General features: G+C 43.1%; 2 protein-coding genes across 4 annotated transcripts; one reads left to right on the forward strand and one right to left on the reverse strand.

Moving 5' to 3' along the window:
• The first annotated feature begins 78 nt into the window (after positions 1 to 78).
• Positions 79 to 3,390, forward strand: pbld (phenazine biosynthesis like protein domain containing). Of its 2 annotated transcripts, none has more exons than XR_014392851.1 (9): positions 79 to 264; positions 408 to 507; positions 759 to 857; positions 971 to 1,080; positions 1,206 to 1,235; positions 1,324 to 1,412; positions 1,528 to 1,703; positions 1,784 to 2,039; positions 2,216 to 3,390. XR_014392851.1 is itself a non-coding variant. In XM_014213502.3 (9 exons), exons 1-9 carry the CDS (start codon positions 181 to 183, stop codon positions 2,326 to 2,328), a joined length of 864 nt encoding a protein of 287 aa, XP_014068977.1. In that variant the 5' UTR covers positions 79 to 180; the 3' UTR covers positions 2,329 to 3,390. The 2 variants fall into 2 exon arrangements, 1 of the variants encoding a protein (XP_014068977.1); XM_014213502.3 differs by having other exon boundaries at positions 1,784 to 1,846.
• Positions 3,140 to 26,559, reverse strand: dna2 (DNA replication helicase/nuclease 2). Of its 2 annotated transcripts, none has more exons than XR_001330292.2 (23): positions 26,179 to 26,559; positions 22,263 to 22,319; positions 20,616 to 21,649; positions 20,295 to 20,468; positions 14,768 to 14,951; positions 14,522 to 14,670; positions 13,696 to 13,827; positions 13,358 to 13,586; positions 13,121 to 13,238; positions 12,852 to 13,005; positions 12,514 to 12,708; positions 11,908 to 12,141; positions 10,226 to 10,342; positions 10,014 to 10,123; positions 9,750 to 9,859; positions 8,921 to 9,142; positions 6,035 to 6,228; positions 5,512 to 5,601; positions 5,149 to 5,356; positions 4,848 to 4,937; positions 4,142 to 4,280; positions 3,812 to 3,958; positions 3,140 to 3,623 (listed from the first exon to the last, which is right to left on the reverse strand). XR_001330292.2 is itself a non-coding variant. In XM_014213490.2 (23 exons), exons 1-23 carry the CDS (start codon positions 26,203 to 26,205, stop codon positions 3,570 to 3,572), a joined length of 4,212 nt encoding a protein of 1,403 aa, XP_014068965.2. In that variant the 5' UTR covers positions 26,206 to 26,559; the 3' UTR covers positions 3,140 to 3,569. The 2 variants fall into 2 exon arrangements, 1 of the variants encoding a protein (XP_014068965.2); XM_014213490.2 differs by having other exon boundaries at positions 4,142 to 4,324.
• Between the last annotated feature and the right edge of the window lie 302 nt (positions 26,560 to 26,861).

Consider the following 26,861-nt stretch of genomic DNA (forward strand, 5'->3'; position numbering starts at 1 on the left):
TCTAGCCAAGCCAGCACTAGCAAGTCAGTGCAGATGAAGGAAAGGAGAAAAGGAGAGGAAGCAATGGACTTTAGACTTTTGGGATGACACACCCACTGGTTAAAGTCCATTTGGAGGCATGCACCTGTTAAACTTCTGCACTTCTCACTGGGAAATCAGCATAGGCCACTCTAATAAGTAATGGAGATTCCAGTATTCATTGTTGATGCATTTACCAATGTACCTTTCAAAGGAAATCCTGCAGCAGTTTGTCCCCTTTTACATGCAAGTATACTTTTTTTTATACATAATTACATCTTATTACATATTATCATGTATTGCTGAATAATCAACATTAGTATTTGCTTTAAGTTATCTAACCAGTAATCATGCAAAAAAAATACTGTTGACTGTTCTCAACCAAGCAGGAATTGCAGGATGATATGTACCAGAAAATTGCTGCTGAGATGAACCTGTCAGAGACTGCCTTCATCATAAGGCTAAATTCAAAAGATGACTTCAGCTCAGGTATCTTTTTCAAGACATTCTAAAATAGAGTTGAAACTGTATTCTATTTCTGTGCAGAAGTTTTCCAAATCTGCCATCTGGTGGTACTCTATTTTATTGCAATGATCCAAGAGGGGGTGATTGATGCCAATGAGAATGAGAGTAATGGAATATATGGGGCTCAGGAAAGAAAAGGTAAATCAACTCATCACAACATCCTAAGATTACTGACATGGGAACTTGTATGTATTTTGGTATGTGTTGTATTGAAGGAGCACGCTTCCGCTTGCGTTGGTTCAGCCCCACCACTGAGGTTCCTCTGTGTGGACATGCCACCCTCGCTTCAGCTGCTGTACTGTTTTACAAAAAAAGTAAGAATGACAGTCACATAATACAGTATCTCACATGTAAGCAAGTGAATGGCAACTAGTACAAACATATAGTGCAATTCAATTGTTTCTATCCCACAATCCCCTTCCTAAAGAAAATGTCAACGCAACAGTGGTATTTGAGACTTTGAGTGGAGAGCTGTATGTGCAACAACAGGGGGAATCTATAGTGATGGATTTCCCTCTGAACAAACCTACTCCGCTGGTAGGTGATGAAATCAATGTGGTACATTCATGTTCAACATATTATATATACACTGTACACATAAGTATTGCATAAAAGCCTTTGCAAATGAATGTAACTTCAGAATTGAAACTTCATATCCACAGGATCTCAATGAATTTAAAGACATAGTTAATGTAAGTGCATCATCCTTCTTACCACGGTTTCTATAATTTATGGTGAAGAATTAAGCTCATGTCCATCAGTCTGAATATGTATGTGCAGGCTGCTGTGGGAGACCAGCCAGTTCAAGAAGTGTGCCTCTGTGGCACCACCAAAAAGCTAATGGTGCGCCTTGCTGACACTTGTGACAGGTAATTATTATTTATTTAAACACTTTACTTTATACATTATCACTAGTGCTGGGAAACAGGATAGAATGGCAAACTTCACTTGAAAGGGATTGAAAAAGTGACTGTTTGGTTTTAGGTCAGTGCTCACATCCCTGCAGCCAGACCCAGCAGTTCTTCTCCATGTAAACACTGGCGGAAGGGTTAGGGGTCTGATTGTCACCATGATTGGAGCCCCTGGCTGTCAGCCTGGCTATGACTTCTACTCCAGAAACTTCTCCCCCTGGTTTGGGATTCCTGAGGACCCTGTGACTGGTAAGTACAGCAGACATTGGCAAGTCTTATTCTGTAGTCTTTTAGAAAGTTTAATTTTGTTTGTTTTTACATCATTGCAGGCTCTGCACATACTGTCCTTGCAGGCTACTGGTCTGAGAAACTGGGCAAGAAAAAGATGCTGGGTGGGTAACAGTGGAGGCTGCTAAGGGGAGGACGGCTCATGAACCGCACAAATGGTCTGGAACCGCACAAATGGAATGGCATCAAACACATGGAAACCATGTGATTGATGTATTCGATACCATTCCACTTACTCTGCTCCAGCCATTACCACAAGCCCGTTCTCCCCAATTAAGGTGCCACCAACCTTCTGTGGTGGGTAATGTAAACAGCATTGCAACATGGAGTTCAAATTCCATTGCACAGAACCCAATCAATTTACAGATATTGATGGACAGGCACATCTTGAGTAAAATAAAATCCAATAAATAAATGTAAACATCATTCAAAGAACTACCACTAACACACTGCATTCTCCTCCTGTGTGACAGCCTATCAGTGCTCCAGTCGTGGTGGGGAGTTGGAGCTGGAGCTACGGGATGATGGCAGACTGAATATCGCTGGCCAGGCTGTAACCGTCCTGCAAGGAATTCTAACTGTGTAGAGGCTATACTGTTCACTTCGACCTAGCCAAATAATCTGTAGACCTAGCTGTGGCTACAGATTATTTGAGTTTGAGATTATTCCATTGTATCAAGTTGTTAGTCATTTACAGTTGTCATTTAACAGATGCTCTTATCCAGAGCGATTTACAGGTTTGGGTTAAGTGCCTTGCCAAGGGCACAGGCAGATTTTTCACCAAGTTGGCTCGGGATTCAAACTAGCGACTTTTCGGTTACTGGCCCAACGGTCTTTAACCGCTAGTCTACCTACCGCTCTAGTGAACATTCAGCATACAATCCTCACAATTTGTATTTGGACAGTAAAGCTTAACTTAAAATTTAGGCTCTATAGTCCAGCATTTTGGATTTGAGATCAAGTTTTGAATAGGTGGTGAGAATACAGAATGTCACTTAATGTGAGGGTATTTTCATACATATTGGTTGCAACACTATATACACTGAGAGCATTGCCATTCTTAAAATTACTTATTTTGGTGTTTAGGCTTTTGTTCATGTTTCATCTAAACTCTGGCACTGCAACATAAGCATGATGAAGTGTATTGCTGGTTAGGGTAAGTTTCTGAAAACCCTGTGAAATCGTAAAAAAAGAACGTGTCTGGACTCCAAAATGCAGATTTGGTTCCAATAAAGAAAACGTCTCCTTTAACAAGACAAAAGCCCTTCATGAATCGTGTCCCCCCCATTTTAAGAAGTCAGAATTAGAATTTTTGCTTCATTTTCCAAATACATATGGTGAGGACTATTTCAACAGTCTGGAATTTTACTGACAGGGACACAAGGGAAGCAAAAATGTACAACACTTAAAATGATTTATTCACATAGAAATTTTCTAAATTAACGTCAATATAACAAGTAAAAGCTTGACAATCAGCACTGGCTCACAAACATGACTAATTATCAATCTTAATCTAACGGAGGTCTGTGAGGCAATGTCTGAGTAATTGCTACATAGCAGATTTACAGTGTAAATGGTGCCTGTACTTCAACTTTCGAATGATCACCTTCTGTTGTAATAAAAAGCATTAAAACAATAACACCGCAAACATAGCTGCCATGGATTCTTGTTAAAACAATTTAAAAAAAAATATAGCATACTATCAACTATTTCAAGTAATTTTTCAAGCAATCAATATTGAGGAATCGATACATTGCTTGATAAGTCTAAAGGCTGATTTCCAGATGGTGAGTGGAGGAAAGGCACTGTTCTACCTCAGATGTCCTGTCACAGGTGCATGGTGGGTAATACCTCATGGGCTGCTGGAGGGAGCTGGAAGACGTGGGCCAGTTAAGACAAACACCCTGAGTGGATTCAACAGTAATCATTATAAACAACTTAACACACATTGTTTAAACCTGTAAAACACTGATGTCTATACAACATATTATAGCACCTCCACAGCATCCATTCACCACTGTATTTCTCTCAACCATGGTTAAGAACATACTGGGCAGTGTAAAGGATATCATGCTCTCCTGTGTGAGGTGGTTGAGGAGTTTTTCCAGGGGGGCGTAGCGGCGCAGGGTGGGGGCCGAGCCCACCATGAGGAGCTTGTGTTTAGCTCTCGTGATGGCCACGTTCAGCCTCCTCCAGTCCTTCAGCAGCTCACCCAGCTGGCAACAGACCAGGTCTCACACAGATCAAAAATGTCATGACGCATACAATATGTCCAATTTATATACAAATAACTAATGTTGAAATTTGCAGAAAATCTGTTTTAACTATCCATCCAAAATGGAAGTACTTTGACCAAGGTCAAGATCTCAAGAGATATGGTCGGTTTAAGGTCCACTCACATTGCCTTCTGGGTGACTCCTGACAAAGGAAACGATGATGACGCTCTTGTCGCGGCCTTGGTACTTGTCCACAGTGTTGACCTCCACACTGCTGAAGGCTGGCCCGGCTAGTAGGCCTGAGATGGCCTTCAGTTGTTGTCTGTAGGGAGCAATGACCCCGATGTCACTGGCCCTGCACCCAGCCTAGTATAACACGAGGGTATAATTAAGCAATAAGCCCAGAGAGGGTGTGGTATATGGCCAATGTACCACGGCTAAGGGCTGTTCTTATCCACCACGTAACACAGAGTGCTAGGACACAGCCCTTACCGTGGTATATTGGCCATATATATCACAAATCCGAGGTGCCTTACTGCTATTATAAATTGGATACCAAAGTAATTAGAGCGGTAAAAATAAATGTTTGGTCATACCCATGGTATACGGTCTAATATAACATGGCTTTCAGCCAATCAGCATTCAGGGCTCGAACCACCCAGTTTATAACAGGTCAGTTAGTGTAGTACTACTTCTACATGTATCAATGCAGAGCAATCACAAAACAGAGCACTGAGTGACATTTTGAACCAAAGGGGTGGGGGGAACAAAGACAGTTCTGCTGTTCTAACACAGTACATACAATCTCTGTCATTGCTGTGAGTCCAAATAAATCAGATGAATTAATTGAAATTTGTGCGTTTCATTTGACTTTTATTGAAGCTCCCACCTTCAATAGCAGACTGACTATGCCGTGCACCAGAGCAGCTTCTGTCTGGTTGCTGATTCCCCCCTGGTCAACCGTCTCCAGGGCTGGAACCTGTCAGTCAGAGCAGCAGTGAGGTACTCATAAAGAAGAGGCATGCATATACAGGTCGAATAACATACAAAGGTCCAACAACACAGTTGCACACATATACACACGTCAAACAAGCCACACTTAAATGCTTATTTAGGTTTGTGGCATCATGTAAAATATAGTAATCACAATAAAGAGTATTGTAAGAATAATATTGGCGCAAGAGACTGACCTGGGTGGTGTCCAGGAAGCAGACAGGGTTGAGAGGCTCCAGAGCTGCCTGGACCCAAGCCAGGTCCTCCGGCCGGCCCAGACTCAGCTCCAGCTCCCTCTGGACAGAGCCCTGGGAGGGCAGGGTCAGCATGGCACTGGCCGTCCTCTCTGAGCCACACTCCAGCCTCCCTCCGTACATCAGAGTGTTACTTAGGGACATGATTTTACTGTGGAAGCCACCACGAAATGAGTGTATAAACGTTGGGTGTGACGAAAGGAAACAGTAACCATTGAGAAAAATAGATAAACAATAGAAAACAAATTGATGTTGAAATAAATGTTTGAAACAGTTGACATGATTTTGTTAGGAAGAATAACCCACCTATTCATCCTGTACTGGACGTTCAGCTGGACTACAGCCTCACTTTTACGCTCGAGACGCTTGAATAGACTCTCGTCCATACCCAACAACCTGATGACGACTTGAAACATTAGAAACGGAGAGGAAACTCTCCTCCAAGAGTCCACACTCTTATGGTACGTTTGGTTTCATCGACCCTGAGAGGTGGGGTAGGTGGTGGTGGTAGGGATGTGTCTACTAGGGCTGGGAATTGCCAGGGACCTCACGATACGATATTATAACGATATGTTGCCGTTACAATATGTATTGCAATTCTATTTGCATTGCGATTCGATACTGTGATTGTGTGTCATGGAAATAAAATTGCTGAAAACAAATTGTCTCCCTATTTAAAAAGATGGAGAACAAGCTATGAAGGACAAATATTAGCATTTTGGTGAAGGTACAGCAAGCTAGAGCAAAAATAATATTGCAATCTTGTCAAAACGACAACATCCCGGTGTAACTTTATCGATTTTTTACCCCATCACTAGAATCTACTCACCTAGCCTCTGTGTTCTGGACAATGGGGGGCAGCTGTTGGTGGTCCCCCACCAGGACAAAGCGTTGGGCATAGAACAGGGGCCCAAGGCACACTGGCTGACTGATCTGGGACGCCTCGTCCACAATGCAAAAGTCAAAACGACGACGGGAGAAAATGGGGTGCTTTACACCCATGCATGTGGTTGCCACCACCAGCTATGGAGAGATGGGAGGGGTTGTATGAGAACTGTAGTCTCTCAATGGTTGTGTTCTACCATCTTCTGAGAGTCCATTTGAACAATTGTAGATCATGGGATAGGGCTGTGGCAGTAATAAAATTGTCAGCAGGTGATTGTCAAGCAAATAACTGCCTGTCTCACAGTAATTGACAGTTAATTAACACACATTCAGGATCTCCTGGCTTCCACCCATAGCCTACAAGCCACTGATGCAGACGTTTGGAAAATCTACATTTAAAAAGTCAAACAAATCCATGTAATATACCATCACAATAAATCCATTATTTCTTTTAGATAGGCCTAAAGAAACATGAAGAAAATGTAGTCGATTTCAGAACAGAATAGCATACCCAGTTGTCCTTAATTTAGGCCCTGATCTGGCTGTGCCATTTAGCGGTGGGCTACACTAGATCATTTAGCAGACAAGATTTTCTTACAATTCCGTGTCATTATTTTATAGTATGAAGAATACTAAAGGAAAAGGACAAAAGGCAAACCTACATGAGAATGCTATTCATTTACTACAGCTCAGCATTCAACACCATAGTGTCCTCAAAGCTCATCACTAAGTTAAGGACCCTGGGACTAAACACCTCCCTCTGCAACTGGATCCTGACTTCCTGACGGGCCGCCCCCAGGTGATAAGGGTAGGTAACAACACATTTGCCACGCTGATCCTCAACACGGGGGCCCATCAGGGGTGCGTGCTCAGTCGCCTCAAGTACTCCCTGTTCACCCGTGACTGCATGGCCAGGCACGACACCAACACCATCATTAAGTTTGCCGATGACAACAGTGGTAGGCCTGATCACTGACAACGATGAGACAGCCTATAGGGAGGAGGTCCAAGACCTGGCCATGTGGTGCCAGGACAACAACCTCTCCCTCAACGTGATCAAGACAAAGGAGATTATTGCGGAGGACTGAAGGAGGACCGAGCACACCCCCATTCTCATCGACGGGGTGTAGTGGAGCAGGTTGAGAGCTTCAAGTTCCTTGGTGTCCACATCAACAACAAACTATCATGGTCCAAACACAACAAAACAGTTGTGAAGAGGGCACGACAAAGCCTATTTCCCCTCAGGAGAATGAAAATATTTGGCATGGGTCCTCAGATCCTAAAAAAGGTTCTACAGCTGCACCATCGAGAGCATCCTGACTGGATGCATCACTGCCTGGTATGGCAACTGCTCGGCCTCCTACTGCAAGGCACTACAGAGGGTAGTGCGTACCTCCCAGTACATCACTGGGGCCAAGCTTCCTGCCATCCAGGACCTTTATTCCAGGCGGTGTCAGAGGAAGGCCCTAAAAATTGCCAAAGACTCCAGCCACCCTAGTCATAGACTGTTCTCTCTGCTACCTCACGGCAAGCGGTACCGGAGCGCCAAGTCTATGTCCGAAAGGCTTCTTAACACCTTCTACCCCCAAGCCATAAGACTCCTGAACAGCTAATCAAATGGCAATCCAGACTATTTGCATTGCCTCCCCCTTTTACACTGCTGCTACTCTCTGTTATTATCTATGCATAGTTACTAACTCTACCTACATGTACATATTACCTCAATTACCTCGACTAACTTGTGCCCCCGCACATTGACTCTGTACCGGTACCCCCCTGTATATAGCCCACTAATGTTATTTTACTGCTGCTCTTGAATTATTTGTTATTTTTATTTCTTATCTATTTTTTACCTGACACATATTTTTCTTAAGAAGTGATGGATAGGTAAAATCCTACAGCTGGCATTCCATAGATAAAATGTGGTGGGTGTCACCAAGATATAAATAGCCTGGAGGAACAGAACAAAGGCCTCACTATTCCTAATTATCCTGGCATCTGGGAGACAGCACCAGAGGCAGATGACCACAGGATGAACCCAAAGTGACTTATGGTGCCCCCCTGAGCTATATGGAGGGGTGGAACCAAGCATTCTGGGTATCAGCTATATAAACTGTGCATTGTCTGTAAAGGGTAGGCTCTCGGCCCAACAGTCTTCGGTTTCATTATTGCAATAATTAATCGATATTAAATAAAGATGATTGTTCAAAGAAATGACCAAGTCTCTCTCAGTACTGAATTTCCACAACAATAGCCTACAGAAATGTTGCGCAACATAAGCTCATGGGCTCTCATGAAGTGTTTGATTAGATTTTATATTACATTTGTTTGATGTCAGAGTGATTAGAGGGACAATAGAGTAATGAGTACTAGGCAGTTAGCAAGTTTGGTAGGCTACAAACGACCGAGTGGCGCAGCGTTCTAAAGCACTAGATCTCAGTGCAAGAGGCGTCACTACAGACCCTGGTTCGATCCTGGGCTCCATCACAACCGGCCATGATTGGGAGTCCCATAGGGTGGCGCACAATTGGCCCAGCGTCATCCGGTTTAGCCGTCATTGTAAATAAGAATTTGTTCTTAACTGACTTGCCTAGTTAAACAAAGGTTAAATAAAATAGATAAAATGCAGCAGAGCTTGGAGAAGCCTAATTACCATGACTAAACGGGTCAAGCGGAATTTGACTGCCGTCATGACTACGGCAGTCAAATTCGGTCATCATAACAGCCCTAATCATGGAACTGCTCTTCCTTAGCCTGGGTTAAGTGCAACATAGTTGGGTGGCAGAGCATCGCTCTAAGTTGGCTCTATCCCTCAGTTTAGCCCACTCACCTCCTTGTTGTAAAGATTCTCCAGCTCAGGGAGTGTGTGGATGCCGTTGGCCCGACACCTCTCCTCTGTGTAGGCCAGGATGTCTGGGTGGACCTTCTGGGCCCGGCCCAGACGCAGGAAGCCCACCTTGAACCTCCGGAGCTTTAGCAGGATGTTGTCCACAGCAGAGTGGGTGTAGCTGGTCAGCAGCACACTGAAGCCACATGCATGGAGAATACGCACCTGAGTAAGGACAGAGAGGAGGGAGACTGAACAACCACTCCAATGTTGATCATCACATTCACACATACATTGCACGAACAACGGTCAGAGGGTGTGTTCGTAAATTCACTCTGGCCATCTACTCCGATTTCAGAGCACTCGTCTGAGTGTGCCAGAGCGCAGAATAACTGATGAATTTACGAACGCTCAACACCCCTTGAATATGGCCGGTGTCAGTAAACGTCAGCAAAAGAAGCGTAATTAATTTGTTGCCAGCAGCACAGTTAATGCCACCAATGCTCTGGATAACATGAACAGCCTAAACAGCTCATCTAGGGTGAGTAAAATGGTCAGTGAGGTGTTCTCTCATTTGTGTATGGAATTAGCTAGCAAACTATCCAACGTTAGCCAGTTAGCTTGGGAGCTTGACTGCCGTTGTGAGGTCAGAAAGCTCGGGTCAACCATACTCCTCGGGCAGAGTGCACTCTGAACGCTCCGAGCTTAACGCTCTGAATTTACGAACGGACAATGTGACAACACTGAGCACACTCTGGCACTCAAGATTGAATTTACAAAATACACCCAGAGTATCTAAGTAGAACAGGGAAATGACAAACATTGCTCTTACCAGTGTGCATATAGTGGTGGTTTTCCCAGTGCCAGGCATCCCAACTATGAGCGTATAATCTTTGGAGAGCAAAACCTTCTTCATGGCCTGTTTCTGAGGTTTGTTGAGCCCTGAGACAGAGATGAAACACCAAGTAAGTGTTATAGTTCACTGGAGAGCTTTGAAATTAAGTTAGCAAATAAATAAAATGTTTATATAAAAAGGTAACAACTAAAGTGAGACAAAGGAGAGCGGGGAACAGAGGTAACCAATCAGGGGACACACCTTTCAGGATGTTGGCGACTGTGTCCTTAGCTTCCCTGGGCAACACACTGCTGAGGTTGTCAATGAACTGAGGAGGGTGGAAATCCACTATCAGCTCCCTTAGTCTTTCACTGCAAAGGGGGATGTGGAGCCATGAGTTAATACCTACTATTAAAGAGTTATGAAGAAAAAATGTAAGTTATTTCCATTTCAGGCAGTAGTACTGAACAGACCTTGGAGGAGACCTTTCCATCATCTTGGAGAGGTTGACCAGATGGGTGCTCAATCCCATTACCCCTTCGTCCTGGTCCAGTCGGAACACAACATCAGAGGAACACTTCGAAAGGTCCCTATGGAGATGAGGAGAGCAGCTTCAACTTCAGAAGAATACACATACAAATAGCAAAGAAACCAACAAGCTAAAACAGATCTATATATACACAGTACCAGTCAAAAGTTGACACCTACCCATTCAAGGGTTTTTCTTTTATTTTTACATCGTAGGATAAAAGTGAAGACATCGAAACTATGAACATATATGGAATCATGTAGCAACGGGAAAAAAAGTGTTAAACATTTGAGATTATTTGAGGTTCTTCAGAGTAGCCACCCTTTGCCTTGTCATTCTCTCAACCAGCTTCACCTGGAATGCTTTTACAACAGTCTTGAAGAAGTTCCCACACACGCTGAGCACTTGTTGGCTTCTTTTCCTTAACTCTACGGTCCAACTCATCCCAATTGGGTTGAAGTCGGGTGATTGTGGAGGCCAGGTCATCTGATGCAGCACTCATCACTCTCCTTCTTGGTCAAATAGCCCTTACACAGCCTGGAGGTGTGTTTTGGGTCATTGTCCTGTTGAAAAACAAATGATAGTCCCACTTAGCGCAAACCAGATGGGATGGCGTAACGCTGCAGAATGCTGTGGTAGCCATGCTGGTTAAGTGTGCCTTGAATTCTAAATAAAATCACGGACAATGACACTAGCAAAGCGCCATCACACCTCCAGTTTCACGTTGGGAACCACCCATGGGGAGAACATCCGTTCACCTACTCTGCGTCTCACAAAGACACGGCGGTTGGAACCAAAAATCTCAAATTTGGACTCATCAGACCAAAGGACAGACTTCCACCAGTCTAATGTTCATTGCTCGTGTTTCTTGGCCCAAGCAAGTCTCTTCTTATTGGTGTCCTTTAGTAGTGGTTTCTTTGGAGTAATTCGATCATCAAGGCCTGATTCACACAAGGTCTTAAAATGTTCTGGTTTGACTGACCTTCATGTCTTAAAGTAAGGATGGACTGTAATTTCTCTTTGCTTATTTGAGCTGTTCTTGCCATAATATGGACTTGGTCTTTCACCAAATAGTGCCATCTTCTGTATACCACCCCTACGAAGACGCGGATGTCGATTAAGGCAGTCCCCCGCACCTTTCCAATTCAGAGGGGTTGGGTAAAATGCATATGACATTTCAGTTGAATACATTGTTGGACAACTGACTAGGTATCCCCCTTTCCCTTACCTTGTCACAACACAACTGATTGGCTCAAACGCATTAAGTAAAGAAATTCCACAAATTAAGGCACACCTGTTAATTGAAATGCATTCCAGGTGACTGGTTGAGAATGCCAGTGTGCAAAGCTGTCATCAAGGCAAAGCATGGCTACTTTGAAGAACCTAAAATAGAAATATATTTGACTTGCTTAACACTTTTGGTTACTACATAATTCCATACGTGTTATTTTATAGTTTTGATGTCTTCACTATTATTCTACAATGTAGAAAATAGTAAAAATAAAGAAAAACCCAGGAATGAGTAGGTGTCCAAACTTTTGACTGGTTCTGTATATAGAAACGCACTAAACCTCCCATTCCCAGATTCCCATAGTGTTTAGAAAGACATTGATACTGCCATCTTACCGATCCAGGGAGCAGCTTACTGCAGTGCTGCTCACGTCTGTGACGTATCCAGCTGCCACACCAATTAGCTGCAAATCATGGTCGCTCACCACAACTCTGTCGCCAACAATCAAGCCCGTCACACCCTGTTCCCCGCCACGACGGCGCTCAAAACGGTGGATATACACACCGTCTGACTGGTTCTTCACCGGGCCAATCAGCTGCATGTTTCCCATACACCCCCCACTCTTCTCCCTGGACACCAAAAACAAATTAGACAGCGGTTCCCAATAAAAACTAATTCAGGACCACCCAAATCACCGGCAAAAGCTCGAGGACCACCATTAGGGGAGTTGCGGAATCTTTTAGCATAAAATGTCTGCATTCAAATTTAGAGTACATTTTGTCAGTGAATGTAACAGACCTATTATTACAGATATAAATTGTTCAACAAACATCCATAGTGAAAACTCATGTAATTTTGTCAAACAATTATAGCCCACCCCCCAACACTATATCAGCTCACATATGTCACTGTCAATGTTCACAGTTCTATAAGTCACATTGGATAAACATCTGCTAAATGACCACATTATCTGATACATAGACACGTGATTTCCTCCGGACCTCTCTTGGGCAGACTGCAGCCAGATGTTGTGCCGTCCTCCCTTCCTCTCCATGGTGTGGGTCTCCAGGGCACAGAGTAGCAGCCAGTGGCTGAAGTAGAGCAGGTGGGCCTCTGTCAGGTGCTCACTCTCCTGTTGCACCAACAACTGCTGTGACTCACTGGAGTAGTAGTCTGGAGCCCTGCTCTCAATGGCCCTGCGTGCGCGCGCACACACACACACACACACACACACACACACACACACACACACAGAGATTTTTAAGGGCATGAAGTTGCTGTCGTCCTGAATCTCCTATCAGCATATAAGTAGTTCACTCTGGAAGGAAGGCAGTTGTACCTGTCATAGAGAGCACAGTTCCTGATCTGGGGACACCACTTGCAGGCCTGTCTGTCTGTGATGATCCCTGGCAGAGGTGCCATCCGTGTCTTGCCTTCCTTCTCCATGCTATTGCCAACGTGATGCGCCAGGGTGTTCCTTAATTTCAACAGCTCTGAGAGAGAGATAGAACATTAGTCAACTATGAGGTCCTGTCTCAAAATAAATTAATAAAAACTGTTCCCCATGGAAAATAAAGTTCCAAACACATTTTTGTGATCAGGGCTTACCTCTTCTGTCCATGTGGTTTCCAACTATAGGATGCAGGTTGCCAGTCTTCAGGTAGAGCAGGAATCCTGCTTCTGCATCACTGCGTCTCTCTAAGCTCATCAGAGTGTAAAGGATGACCTGGACAATAACAAGAGTTTGTATTGGTTTGAGCACTGTTGCAGTCATAATGCATGGGTGGTTCATAGAGCTCAGTATTTGCAATCTGACTGCGTGTGTTCGTTCCACTGGTGCAGTACCTGGCTGCGGTGTTCAATGGAGTTGGACTCTTTCCCAGTCTTCAGCTCCAAAGGCATTACCCTGTTGAGTGGAGGCCTGCCCTTGCGATGAATACGCACCCCTGCTGTCACGTCAATTTTACCCTTCAGGCCGAAACGTGGCGACCAAATGTTTTCCTCGATGTCCACAAATTCTGTGACAGCGATGCTGCATGCGGAGTCCTGCCAGCTCAGTGCCCCATCACTTGGCCTGTGGGTGGGGAGGACCAACATTTTTTTAACTGCCAGTCTGTCAAAGATTTAAGATATAGAATGGAGAATGAAATTAGTTAGGGGTGGGGTGAGTTGGTACTACTCACAATTTGAGAGTTAACAGTTTCTTGCCTGCCTGTGGAGAGGTGTGAAGGTAATCTCTGGCCCAATCTGTCAGTGCAGGCAGGTACTCCCAAATCTCCTGCTTCATGTCCTCCTGAGTCAGTTTCAGGGTGTACCTATGAAGAGGGTTGAGAAGAATTACAATAAAACCCACACTTAAAGCTGCAAAATGTAACTTTTTGGGTCACCCACAATTCAATGTGAATTTGGCTGGATTAAAGATCTGTCATCCTCATTGAAAGCAAGACTAACGTGGTAAATCTGTTCAATGTGTGCTACATCTATGCATCCCATGCTTAAGTTTGGTTTTTGTGTATTTTACTTTCGGTTTTTGGTCACCAGCTTCAAAACAGGTGAAAATACTTTATTTTTCACAGCGGTTTAGATGGTACAATGATTCTCTACACTGAACTTGCTTGTTTAGAATTTTAACAACCAAAGCGATTCCTGCATATTGCACCTTTAAAAAGGATACTTAGAATTTTGAAGCCCTTTATCTACTTCCCCAGAGTCAGATGAACTCATGGAGACCATTTTTCTGACTTTGCATGCAGTTTGAAGAAAGTTGCTAACTAGCGTTAGCGCAATGACTACAAGTCTATGGTATCTACTAGCATGCTAACGCTAGTTAGCAACATCCTTCAAACTGCACGCAAAGTCAGAAAAATGGTCTCCATGAGTTCATCTGACTCGGGGGAAGTAGATAAAGGGCTTCATTGGCAAAATCCTGAAGTATTCTTTAACATTTCCTAAGAAACTCCCAATGTCAATGTATAATGGCATTGTATGGTATAGTACAATGACTCTTACATGTCTCCCAGGTAGTTGGGGCTGAGCAGGGCTTGGTTGGCCAGCAGTTGCAGCCTTTCCATAGAGAAGTCTCCAGACATTGCAGCTTTCTGGAAGATTTCATGAACTATCGTACCGTTCAGCATCTGTTTGGAGCCTCCGTCGAACCCCTAAGGCAAAGGTGAGGATTACATATCATTACAATAAGGTCGGTCAATCAATTCATAAACAGATAGGATAACTGAGCCTGGTATTTCATGATCATACCTTGAACATTTCCCCCAGCACGGCCCGTCTCATGCAGCGGATCCCGCTGGCGATGCTAGTGCCAGATATGAGCACGTCAGGGAGAAGCACCAAGAATCCTGACTCCCTGTCTATCAGCCAGGTACCTGAGATACATTGGCCCTCCAAGTGAACCACATCACCCGTGGACACTGGTGTCGACTCCCTAGAGAAGGCAAGACGTACTATTATTTTCACATTAACTATATTGTTTGTCTGAAAGTAAACTTGAGCAATATTAGCCAGAATCACGTTCTAAAATGTGCAACAAAAAAATATTGAGTTCGATACACTGTGTAGAAAACATTAAGGTCACCTTCCTAATATTGAGTTCTGCCATCAGAACAGCCTCAATTAGTCAGGGCATGGACTCTACAAGGTGTCGAACATGTTCCACAGGGATGCTGGACCATGTTGACTCCAACGCTTCCCACAGTTGTCAATTTGGTTGGATGCTTGCAGGGCAAGCAACACTGAAGCATGCATGAGAGCACCAGCTGTTCCGGACGACTGTGTGATCACGATCTCCGCAGCCCATGTGAGCCCTTTAAACAGGTCAACATTTTTTTTAAATTTTACCTTTATTTAACTAGGCAAGTCAGTTAAGAACAAATTCTTATTTTCAATGATGGCCTAGGAACAGTGGGTTAACTGCCTTGTTCAGGGGCAGAACGACAGATTTGTACCTTGTCAGCTCGGGGATTCAAACTTGCAACCTTTCGGTTACTAGTCCAATGCTCTAACCACTAGTCTACGCTGCCGCCCCAGAAGGGCCAAAAGGATTACAAGGACGTGTACTCCGAGCATGCGCTGACCAACTGGCAAGTGTCTTTACTGACATTTTCAAGCTGTCCTTGACCGAGTCTAACAAAAACATGTTTCAAGCAGCCCACCATAGTCTCTGTGCCCAAGAACACCAAGGTAACCTGCCTAAATAACTACCGACCCGTAGCACTCACGTCTGTAGCCATGAAGTGCTTTGAAAGGTTGGTCATGGCTCACAAACACCATCCCAGAAACCCTAGACCCACTCCATTTGCATACCGCCCCAACAGCCCTTACCAACAATTACGGGACAGTCTACAGGGAGGTGGTGAGGGCCCTGGCGGAGTGATGCCAGGAAGATAACCTCTCCCTCAACAAAACGAAGGAGCTGATCGTGGACTTCAGGAAACAGCAGAAGGAGCACGCTCCTATCCACAGACAGGACCGTAGTAGAGAAGGTGGAAAGCTTCAAGTTCCTCAGCGTACACATCAATGACAATCAGAAATGGTCCACACACAGACAGTGTGGTGAAGAAGGTGCCTCTTCAACAGCGCATCTTCAACCTCAGGAGGCTGAAGAAATTCGGCTTGGCACCAAAGAACCGCACAAACTTTAACAGATTGAGAGGATCCTCTTGGGTTGTATGACCACCTGGTATGGCAACTGCACCACCCACAACCACAGGGCTCTCCAGGGGTGGTACGGTCTGCCCAACACATCACCAGGGGTACACTGCCTGCCCTCCAGGACACCTACAGCACCCAATGTCATAGGAAGGCCAAAAAGATCAAGTACATCAACCACACGAGCCACAGCCTGTTCACCCCGCTACCATCCAGAAGGTGAGGTCAGTTCGGGTGCATCCAAGCTGGGACCGAGAGACTGAAAAACAGCTTCTACAGTATCTCAAGGCCATCAGACTGAAATAGCCACTAGCCGGCTACCACCTGACTACTCAACCACGCACCTTAGAGGCTGATGCCCTATATACATAGAGTTGGAATCACTGGCCACTTTTATAATGGAACACTAGTCACTTTAATACTGTTTACATACGGCTTTATTCATCTCATATGTATATACACTATTCTAGTCAGACAATGCCACTCCCTGACATGGCTCGTCCTAATATTTATATATTTTACTTAAAAATGTGTGTATTGTTAAATACTGTTGGAACACAAGCATTTCACTACACCCGCAATAACATTTTTAATGGAAGCCTCTCCAACACAATCCAGGTAGAATCAGGAATTCCCCAGGGCTGCTGTCTAGGCCCCTTTTTATCATCTTTACTAATGACATGCCACTGGCTTTGAGTAAAGCCAGTGTGTCTATGTATGCGGATGACTCAACACTATACATGTCAGCTACTATAGCGACTGAAATGACTGCAACACTCAACAAAGAGCTGCAGTTAGTTTCAGAGTGGGTGGCAAGGAATAAGTTAGGCCTAAATATTTCTAAAACCATTGTAATTTGGACACATCATTCATTAAACCCTAACACTCAACTAAATCTTGTAATAAATAATGTGGAAACTGAGCAAGTCTGCTTGGAGTAACCCTGGATTGTAAACGGTCAAAACATATTAGCTAAAACAGGGAGAAGTCTGTCCATAATAACGTGCTACTCTGCCTTCTTAACACTATCAACAAGGCAGGTCCTACAGGCCCTAGTTTTGTCGCACCTGGGGACTACTGTTCAGTCATGTGGTCAGGTACCACAAAAAGGGACTTGGGAAAATTGCAATTGGCTCAGAACAGGGCGGCACGGCTGGTCCTTGGACGTAAACAGAGCTAATAATAAGCATGTCAATCTCTCCTGGCTCAAAGTGGAGGAGAGATCGACTTCATCACTACTTGTATTTATGAGAGGTATTGACATGTTGAATGCACTGAGCTGTCTGAACTACTGGTGCACAGCTCGGACACCCATGCATACCTAGGGCCCTATGATTTCCGCGATGCGGAAAACTAGGACGGAAGAGGGGAATTTTCTATAATTTGGCTGAAATTGATTAAAAAAATAAATAAAAAGTAGGCCTAATTATTGTAGTAACCTAAATGACAATTGTAAAATTACTGACAAGTAGGCCTAGAGAAATACTTCCGTTTTCGATTGGCGTGTTTTGTGAGGGGGTCGGTCAGGCGTAGAACCCTTACGTCACCTCACAATTTGGCTGTCACTTTGAGAAACATGTCGAAGAGGCAGTCTATGACGGCCAAGAAGTAAACTATTATGAGTCAGGCGATAAGCTGTTTTGAAAATTCTGTCAGCATACTATTGATTGGACCCGTAAAAATGTGTGATGACCACTTAAAATCTAAAGCCCATGTGAAGAACAGGGAAAAGCACCGTGTTAGCCAGAGCATGCCTCTTCAAACTACCATTACTAGTGCAAGCACATCAGCAGATTTAAGACAATTTATATCAGGACTTTGTGGAGTCTGACATCCCCTTAGAAAAGCGAAGAAAGCTACGGCTGTTTCTAGTGAAGCATTGCAAACAGGGAGGAGCGTTGCCCAAAAATGAGAGCAACCTCGGTCAAACTCACCTGCCCTGTGTATTCAACCAACATATGACTGCCGTTCTACAGAAGATCCGTGGGAAGAAGTTTGGGGTTGTTGTTGACGAGACAACAGATGCAAGGGATTGCAGCGTTCTAATCATTGTCATTGGTGAGTTCATTTAACAGCCTATTGATATACCGTTGCATTAGCCTACATTTACATTCTGCAATGTGAATTTTCCGCATGCAAATTGTGATATTCCAAACAACGAGCTATCGTGGTGAAATATAGCGATGTATGTCAGCAGCTGTCTGCCTCTCCATCTAGCTAACTATCGCTGTATCTATATTGTGTTTACACTTGAAATAACTTACTTTGTCACTTATTTTAGGTTAAAACAGTTTTCCTTATCTTTCATTGCAGGTGTTGAAAACCAGTACTTTCTGGTGGATGTCATTTTCATGGACAGAAGCACCTACTCAACGTTTTCACAAGCTATACTAGCCTCCCTCCACAGCAACGATCTGAACCTGAAAGATGCCTGGGCAGTGGTCACAGATAATGCCTCCTACTGTCTGAAGACATACAAGGAGGTTCTGAAAGGAGGGATGACCAACAGTGTCCATGTAACCTGTCTCTGCCACGTCATCAATCTGGTGGGTGAGACCTGGCAGCACTACAAACACTTCTGAAGTTGCATCACTTGTGACATGGATGAGATGTCTTCTTCAACAGCCTACACACAACTGAAACCCATGGCAAGCCAATCAACAGAGCTCAGTGAAGAATGGATTGCCTATCACCACTGTGTGTCCAGGGAGCCCTCATCTGCTTTGGAGCTTGCTGATTACTGGAGGGGCCTGAGTGCGAGATTCCCAAGAGTTGCAGAAGTGGCAGTGCCCTACATCTACTTCCCAGTCAGTTTAGTCAACAGAGGAGTTCAGCAAATACAAGACTCTACTCACAGACAAGCGAGAGGCACTCACCGAGCTCAACAGAGGCTGACAATCATGTACTTCAATGGAGATATCTGTGATAGATGGAAAACTTACAATGGACAGACATAGGAGCTCAGAAGGTAGCTCCATAGGTTTTGCCTATTGCTGCATTATTGCCTAGATTCTTGCATTAATCTTTTTTTTTTCCATTTACAAGTTAAAATAAAGTGCTTCACAAGTGTTACAAAAAATAAACGCATTTTCTTTAAATAAGTATAACTCTAGGTTTTGCCTATTGCTTGCTGCATTGTTGCCTAGATTCTTGCATTACTTTTTTCATTTATAATGAAAAACTTAGAACTCTATGGAAGCACTTGCCTTGATAAAAAAAAATGTGCAATGATGTGTTGCATCATTACAAATTTACTGTTATAGATCTTATTAAAATTGACATTTTATTCATTCACATTATTAGAAACTCTTTCTGATTATAAAATTAGCATAAAACACAGAATACAGATATTTTTTTTACAGAAAAAACAGAATTTTGGGATTTTTTTTTTTAACGTATTAGATAAGCCCTACATACCCCACAAGACATGCCACAAAAGGTCTCTTCACAGTCCCCAAGTCCAGAACAGACTATCGGAGGCGCACAGTACTACATAGAGCCATGACTACATGGAACTATATTCCACATCAAGTAACTGATGCAAGCAGAATTTTTTTATATATATATATATATAAAAAAAGATAAAAATACACCTTATGGAACAGCAGGGACTGTGAAGCAACACAAACATAGGCACAGACATGCATTCACACACGATAACATACGCACTACAAACACATGTGCATATTGATTTTGAACTGTAGATATGTGGTAGTGGTAGAGTAGGGGCCTGAGGGCACATAGTGTGTTGTGAAATCTGTGAATGTATTGTAATGTTTTTAAAATTGTATAAACTGCCTTAATTTTGCTCAACCCCAGGAAGAGTTGCTTCTGCCTTGGCAGCAGCTAATGGGGATCCATAATAAACACATCTGCTAAATGTGTATGTGACAAATAACATTTGACACATAAGCCATGTCTCAAGGCTTAAAATTAACTTGTTAACCTGTCTCCTCCCCTTCATCTACACTGATTGAAGTGGATTTAACAAGTGACATTAATAAGGGAACATAGCTTTCACCTTGATTCACCTGGTCAGTATGTGTCATGGAAAGAGCAGGTGTTAATGTTTTGTCTATTCATTTGGGTATATAAAATAATGTATTGTGCAGAAAATTACCATCCATCCTTCAGAATACAGATCTCAGTAGGATGGGAGGTCTTGAAGGCAGTGATGGTCAGATGTTTCTCCACAGAGCCACGAGCACCGTGGACCTCCTGCACATCTAGTATCCAGTAGCGGTTGTGCAGCCCAGTGGTCAGAATAACATGGTCTGGGATGCCTTTCTTTTTACTGGTTAGTGAAAAACAACAAAAGGGTAATTTCATATGCACAAATATCACTCCATACCAGAAAAAGGCATTTCAGGCATATGAAAAAAAAATCATTCCATTTGTTTTTTTTAGTTGATGACTAGTAAGTTAGATGTGCTCATCATACCCAGCATTGGATTTCTCCTCCATAGTGTTACTGAAGCTCTCCTCCATTTTGTCATCAAACCAGTTGTCCTCCAGCCCCTCCAGGTGGTCTTCTGATGTTACTCCTTTCCCGTCAGTGCCACGGTCTCTGAAAGCACTGCTTTCAACTTCCAGTAAGCTCTTATTGGGATTGGGAAGGCTAGTTTTTACACTACTAGGCTTCTCAAAGCTAGTAGAGATCACACACCCACCGCTTGTATTCAAGTCTGTGGGGCAGCTATTATATTCTGTGACATCTTTATGTTCCGTAATGACAGTAAAAGCACACTCCTCTTCACATTCACTCAAGCTGCTGGGGAGAGAGCTCTCATTAGAGGACAAGGACGAAGCTCTTTTGACAGACAGTGGCTTTAATGATGGCATGACGTTTCTAATCTTCTCCTTGGCTCCTGATGTCAATACACTGTAACCTAAGTGTATCTGACCAGCCTTGGATGGCTTTCTGCCATTCACAGCTAGGCCTGTGTCCTGCTGGAATTTAGTACCTTTGGAGTTTTGAGTGTCACCAATGACCTGCAAGCATTCGCTCAGGAAGTCCTCTCCATGAAGGAGAGGCTTCTGCAGAGGGCTAATGGAGGGCCTCTTTACTGACATGGTTTTCGGACGCTTGGCAACCTGCACGTCATCGGGACTGAACAGTCTTTTCACAGAGCAACGTTGTATGTTACTGTTCTTGGTGCTTGTCTGTACCTGAGGTGGGGGACTGATCTTACTCCTCAGGGAGAACATAGCTGCCTTGGGAGAATTTTCCCTTATTAAGCTGACCCCTCTGGAGCACGGTCTGCGGCAGATAGGAGAGAGATGCCCATCTTCAGGCTTTCTGGCAGGGTGAGAGGTTCTGATCTGGCTGTCGGGGGTCTCTGGGACAGATAAGAGGTCAAAAGACAGGGGAGAATTTTCAATGCCCCCCAGGACACTGCGCTGGTTAGAGGTGACATTTGAGGAATCCGTCTCAGTTATGCTGCATATAGTTCTCTTTGAGGGAGGCGTTGACTCCTGAAACCAACACAAGGTCAGACTTAAGTTTGTCAACAATTGAACAGAGTGAAGATAATTCAATAAGAAATGGTAAAGGCGTCAGCATGCTTCAGTTCAGTTGGTGCCTAGACAACTCTGCTAGCCGAACGAGTGTGCTCACATGCTCCCTTAAAAAGCAGCAATAGTAACGTCCATTGAGACGCCATAGCCAGTATACACTTCTTCTAAATAGTCAGAACTAATCTACCTCAATAAATCTGTCATTAATTTTGACGTTTTTGCAGAAGATCTTAGTTGAATCTAAAATTGCACGACTAAGATGCTTGGTGCAGTTATGAAAAAATTTGCATAAAACAAGTCGTCTCTCATTGAATGACAAAGACTACTGAAGAATCCCTACTGTTGACCAATCACCGAGGAAGGGGAGTAGGCTTTCTCTGAAATTCTGCTTGCCTCCAGAAAAAATGTGCGCCCCAAAAAGCCTAATAAAAACTCACCTTAGTACAAAAGGAAAAGGAAAATATCATAGTATATGCAGCACAAACTCTACCGAACTGTTCCGGAAGCATGCGGACGTCTTAACACAAAGGACAAGGCAATTGGGGGGGGGGGGGGGGGGGGGGGGGGTCACCTTGGGCTTGTTTGAGTAGAAAAATGAAGAGAGTGTCTTCTGATGGCCTCCAATTACCTATCGTTGGGACAAAGTACAGCAAATTAGCATAGAGCCTTTGTGGTGTTAGGGTAAAGGGGGATACCTAGTCAGTTGTATAACAATGTATGTCTTTCGCATTTAACCCAACCCCTCTGAATCAGTTATCATATCGTAACGAGAAAATACCCACAGGAAAGTATTAAAAAGATTCGGTAAAAAAGCTGGTACTAGTGCGCTCAGACGTCTATCACCTAAAGTATGTGCAAAATCATGTAAACACATGCACGAGCTGCTAGTATGTATGAATTCCATGCATGTATTTACATTGTGTGCGCATGCTTCAGGTGAAATCTGAATGCACTACCAGCATTTTGAAAAGTATTTTTGGTAATACTTTTCTTGTGGATATTTTGTCTCAAATTTCCAGCAGCATTTTTGATTTCACATTTATTTAACCAGGCAGGCTAGTTGAGAGCAAGTTCTCATTTACAACTGCGACCTGGCCAAGATAAAGCAAAGCAGTGCGACACAAACACAGTTACACATGGAATAAACAAACATACAGACAATAACACAATAGAGAAAATCTATATACAGTGTGTGCAAATGTGGTAGGATAAGGGGGGTGAGGCAATAAATAGACCATAGTGGTGAAATTATTACAGTATGGCAAATTAAACACTGAGGTGATAAAGGTGCAGAAGATGAGTGTGCAAGTAGCGGTACTGGGGTGCAAAGGAGCAAAATAAATAACAATATGGTGATGATGAGGTAGTTGGATGGGGTATTTAAAGGCGCAGTGATCTGTGAGCTGCTCTGACAGCTTGTGCTTAAAGCTAGTGAGAGAGATATGAGTCTCTAGCTTCAGAGATTTTTGCAGTTCGTTCCAGTCATTGGCAGCAGAGAACTGGAAGGAAAGACGACCAAAGGAGGAGTTGGCTTTGGGGGTGACCAGTGAAATATACCTGCTGGAGCACGTGCTGCGTGTGGGTGCTGCTATGGTGACCAGTGAGCTGAGATAAGGTGGGGCTTTACCTAGCAAAGACTTATAGATGACCTGGAGCCAGTTGGTTTGGCAACAGATACGAAGTGAGGGCCAGCCAACGAGAGCGTACAGGTCGCAGTGGTGGGTAGTATATGGGGCTTTGGTGACAAAATGGATGGCACTGTGATAGACTACATCCAGTTTGTTGAATAGTTTTGATGTCTTCACTATTATTCTACAATGTAGAAAATAGTAAAAATTAAGTTAAACCCTTGAATGAGTAGGTGTCCAAACTTGACTGGTACTGTAAATATAAAGGAAGAGAAGCTTAGGCCTAACCCCAGAGAGAGCTATGCTGGTGGCATGCTACGACACAGACATGCATTTCTTTATCTCAGATGGCTACTGTGTCTGCTCTACAGATAAACGTACAGGAGGAAGCTAATTTGAAAATGTTCTATCAGAATATTTTTTTATAAAGATAAGCATTTTATTGTTAGATTATAGGAGTAACTCTGGTAGGCCTGATACAGAATTCCTCACCTCAAGTTCAACTGTCAGAGTTAGCTGGAGTGCCAGAGCACATTGCCTTCATTTCATAGGCCCGCAGTAGCTAAAGTTTAATAATAGCCATACCATACCAAACCTTGACAAACATTTATAAACTTTATTAGGGTAATATCAAAAGTCAAGCAATTGTTTATAAGTAAATTATAAACTGGGTGATTTGAGGCCTGAAAGCTGAAAGCCGTGGTATATCAGACCGTATACCACGGGTATGACCCAAAAAATATTTATGTTGGTAACCAGTTTATAAAAGCAAAAAGGCACCTTGGTGGTTTGTGATATTTGGCCAATATACCATGGCTAAGGGCTGTGTCCAGGCACTCCGCATAAGAACAGCCCTTAGCAGTGGTATATTAGCCATATGCCACACCCCCCTCGGGCCTTATTGCTTAAATAATGCTCAGTTTACATTGTGACGTATTTCATTAAGCCATACAGCATCTACACCTCCTCGGGCCTTTTTGCTTAAATACAAATCAGAAGAGAAACTGTAAACAAGGTAAACACACACATTACCCTGCGCCCAATAGAAGAAAAAAAACAACCCTCCCCAAAGCAAAAACAAACAAGTTTGACTACCCTTGGATCACCCCTCCCCCAGTAAATTTTGATATTTTGCTTACTGTTGCAGTTTTGCACAGATCCATACATTTATGAGTTCCTATATCGACAAAACAACACTTTCAGAGTTAGGCTTATACACAGGTGTTCGGAGAATGCAAGCCCTTTAGCACAGGTGGTCACCTCATCTTCAGTCTGTTTTCCATTAACATGTGCTGTAAAATCGATATATGGCCATGTGGGTACACTCACCCTAACAAGGTAAGTATCAATTATTTTGATTGACGCACACAATTAAGTGATAATGCCTGAGAGTGTTGCAAACTGTGCCAAGATATCTTCCAAACGCTGGCTTTGAAAGCATTATCACTTATACAACTGGTTACCAACATATTCAAATAATGATAGACACATTTTCATAAAAAACGTTATTTTGATATATGTATTCATACTACTTCATCCTTCCACAAGATATAGTCCCAAACCAAATATAGGGTTGCTACCCTGGTCGTTCGTTCTATTGGTTCGGTTGCCAGACACAACCCAGTCGTTCAGTCTTTTTGTTCTGTATTTATGTATGCGACCCAGTCGTTCGTTTTAAATGTTTTATTGCCATACTGGCTGGCAACGTTCTTATCCCTTGCATGCTAGCCAAATACGGCTAATTTACAATTACGTCAAAACAGTGCAGACTGAATAACAACAGTATCTGCATTTGTTTAAACTGTTTTCTAGTGACATTTATTTGGATCCATCCACAAAAATGATGGCAGCTGATTCATGATTTCGACTGGCTGAGAAACGCTGCCTGCCTCGCTCTCGTCCCCAACCATGTTCATTACTATGGGACAGCTAGAGATCGAATTTGAATATTGAAACAATGTTGCAAATGTCGGAGATCGACAGCAAGGTCTAGGAAAAACGAACGGTTAAATTGAGACACCTTGTGCATATTCTAAAACATGGGGGTGTAGTGGGATATTCAATGGGCTGGACGATTCTCTTCTCATCTTTGGTCTACATCCTAGAGCTTGCTGTCTAACTCCGACATTTGCAACATTGTTTCAATATTCAAATTCGATCTCTAGCTGTCCCATAGTAATGAACATGTTTGGGACGAGAGCGAAAATGCCTGTGGTAACTTGTGGAATAGACACCCGCTGGAATGCACTTTTAACCAATCAGCATTCAGGATTATACTCCCCCGTTGTATAACTCAATTACAAATCATTAGATTTTTCCATCGTGTTAATGATAGCGGATTAATTTACTTTAATATACATTTTTTCAAGATGAGAAGAGAATCGTCAAGCCCATTGGATATCCCACTACACCCCCATGTTTTAGAATATGCACAAGGTGTCTCAATTTAACCGTTCGTTTTTTGAAAATAATTTCTTGCTGATATGAAAAGGTCCTTATGCTTACAAAACCATACCAAGTGACGCGTGTTAATGTTCAGACTGAACTTCTGGGCTTTTAACAAATCTCCCCCATACAGAAACGATTTAGCTATGCGATTTAGCTATGTGATTTAGCTATGTGTAATGGAACTGAGAGTCATGAAGAGCTAAGGGAAACCCTGCCAGCTAGCGAGCTAACGTTACGTATTAATGTGACAAGTTATTACTTTTACATGCATCATGAAAAGGTGCAAATACTCAAGAATTCTTCCTCAACTTGGTCCTCTTCATTGTAACGTTAGAGATCTGACGACGTGCAGGGGTGTTTGGAGGATAGCTAATTTAGATGACTATCATAAAAAAAGGTGCAAATACTCACAGAGTTCTTCAACTTGGTCCTCTGCATTGTAACGTTAGAGATCTGACGACGTGGAGGATAGCTAACTTAGATGACTAGCTTTAGATAGCTGCAGCTAACCTGAGTGGCTAAATTACTTTAGTTAACGTTATTGGTTTTAGTCAACGCAAGCTTACATATTTCGTTAGCTAGCTCCTAGCTGGAAATGTATTACTTCACTAATCACACATACATCTCAAATGCCTACCGGTCACATATATAAAGGTAGCCAACATCGTCAAAACACTTGGCTAGCTAGCTATTTCAGGTTATTTCATTCATTGTCAGCTATGTATTCCTTCTTATTTTTCGCGCTAAAAGCATTAACGGTAGTTAGAATCAAGACACTCCCACTCCATAATATTTTCTTCTTCTTCTATGAGTTTTATGGCAGACTACAAACCAAAACGGTGTATTACCGCCACTAACTGGACGGGGTTGAAAAAAACAAGGTAAAAACAAAACCAATACGTGATATGGAAAACGTACTTAACCAACCCAAAATAAACCAATAAAACAAATACACTGACAAAACCAAAACCCCCAAAGCTCCCACTTCTTCCTTACCTCAAATCTTCATATCTCCCTTCTCAGACTCTATGACCTGCGAGGTTGGTACAGCTTGTGAAAATACTCTATGGAACTCCACCACCGAGAAGTCTTTC

The sequence above is a fragment of the Salmo salar genome, chromosome 01 (genome assembly GCF_965601325.2).
Source record: "Salmo salar chromosome 01, fSalSal1, whole genome shotgun sequence".
Lineage (NCBI taxonomy): Eukaryota > Metazoa > Chordata > Actinopteri > Salmoniformes > Salmonidae > Salmo > Salmo salar.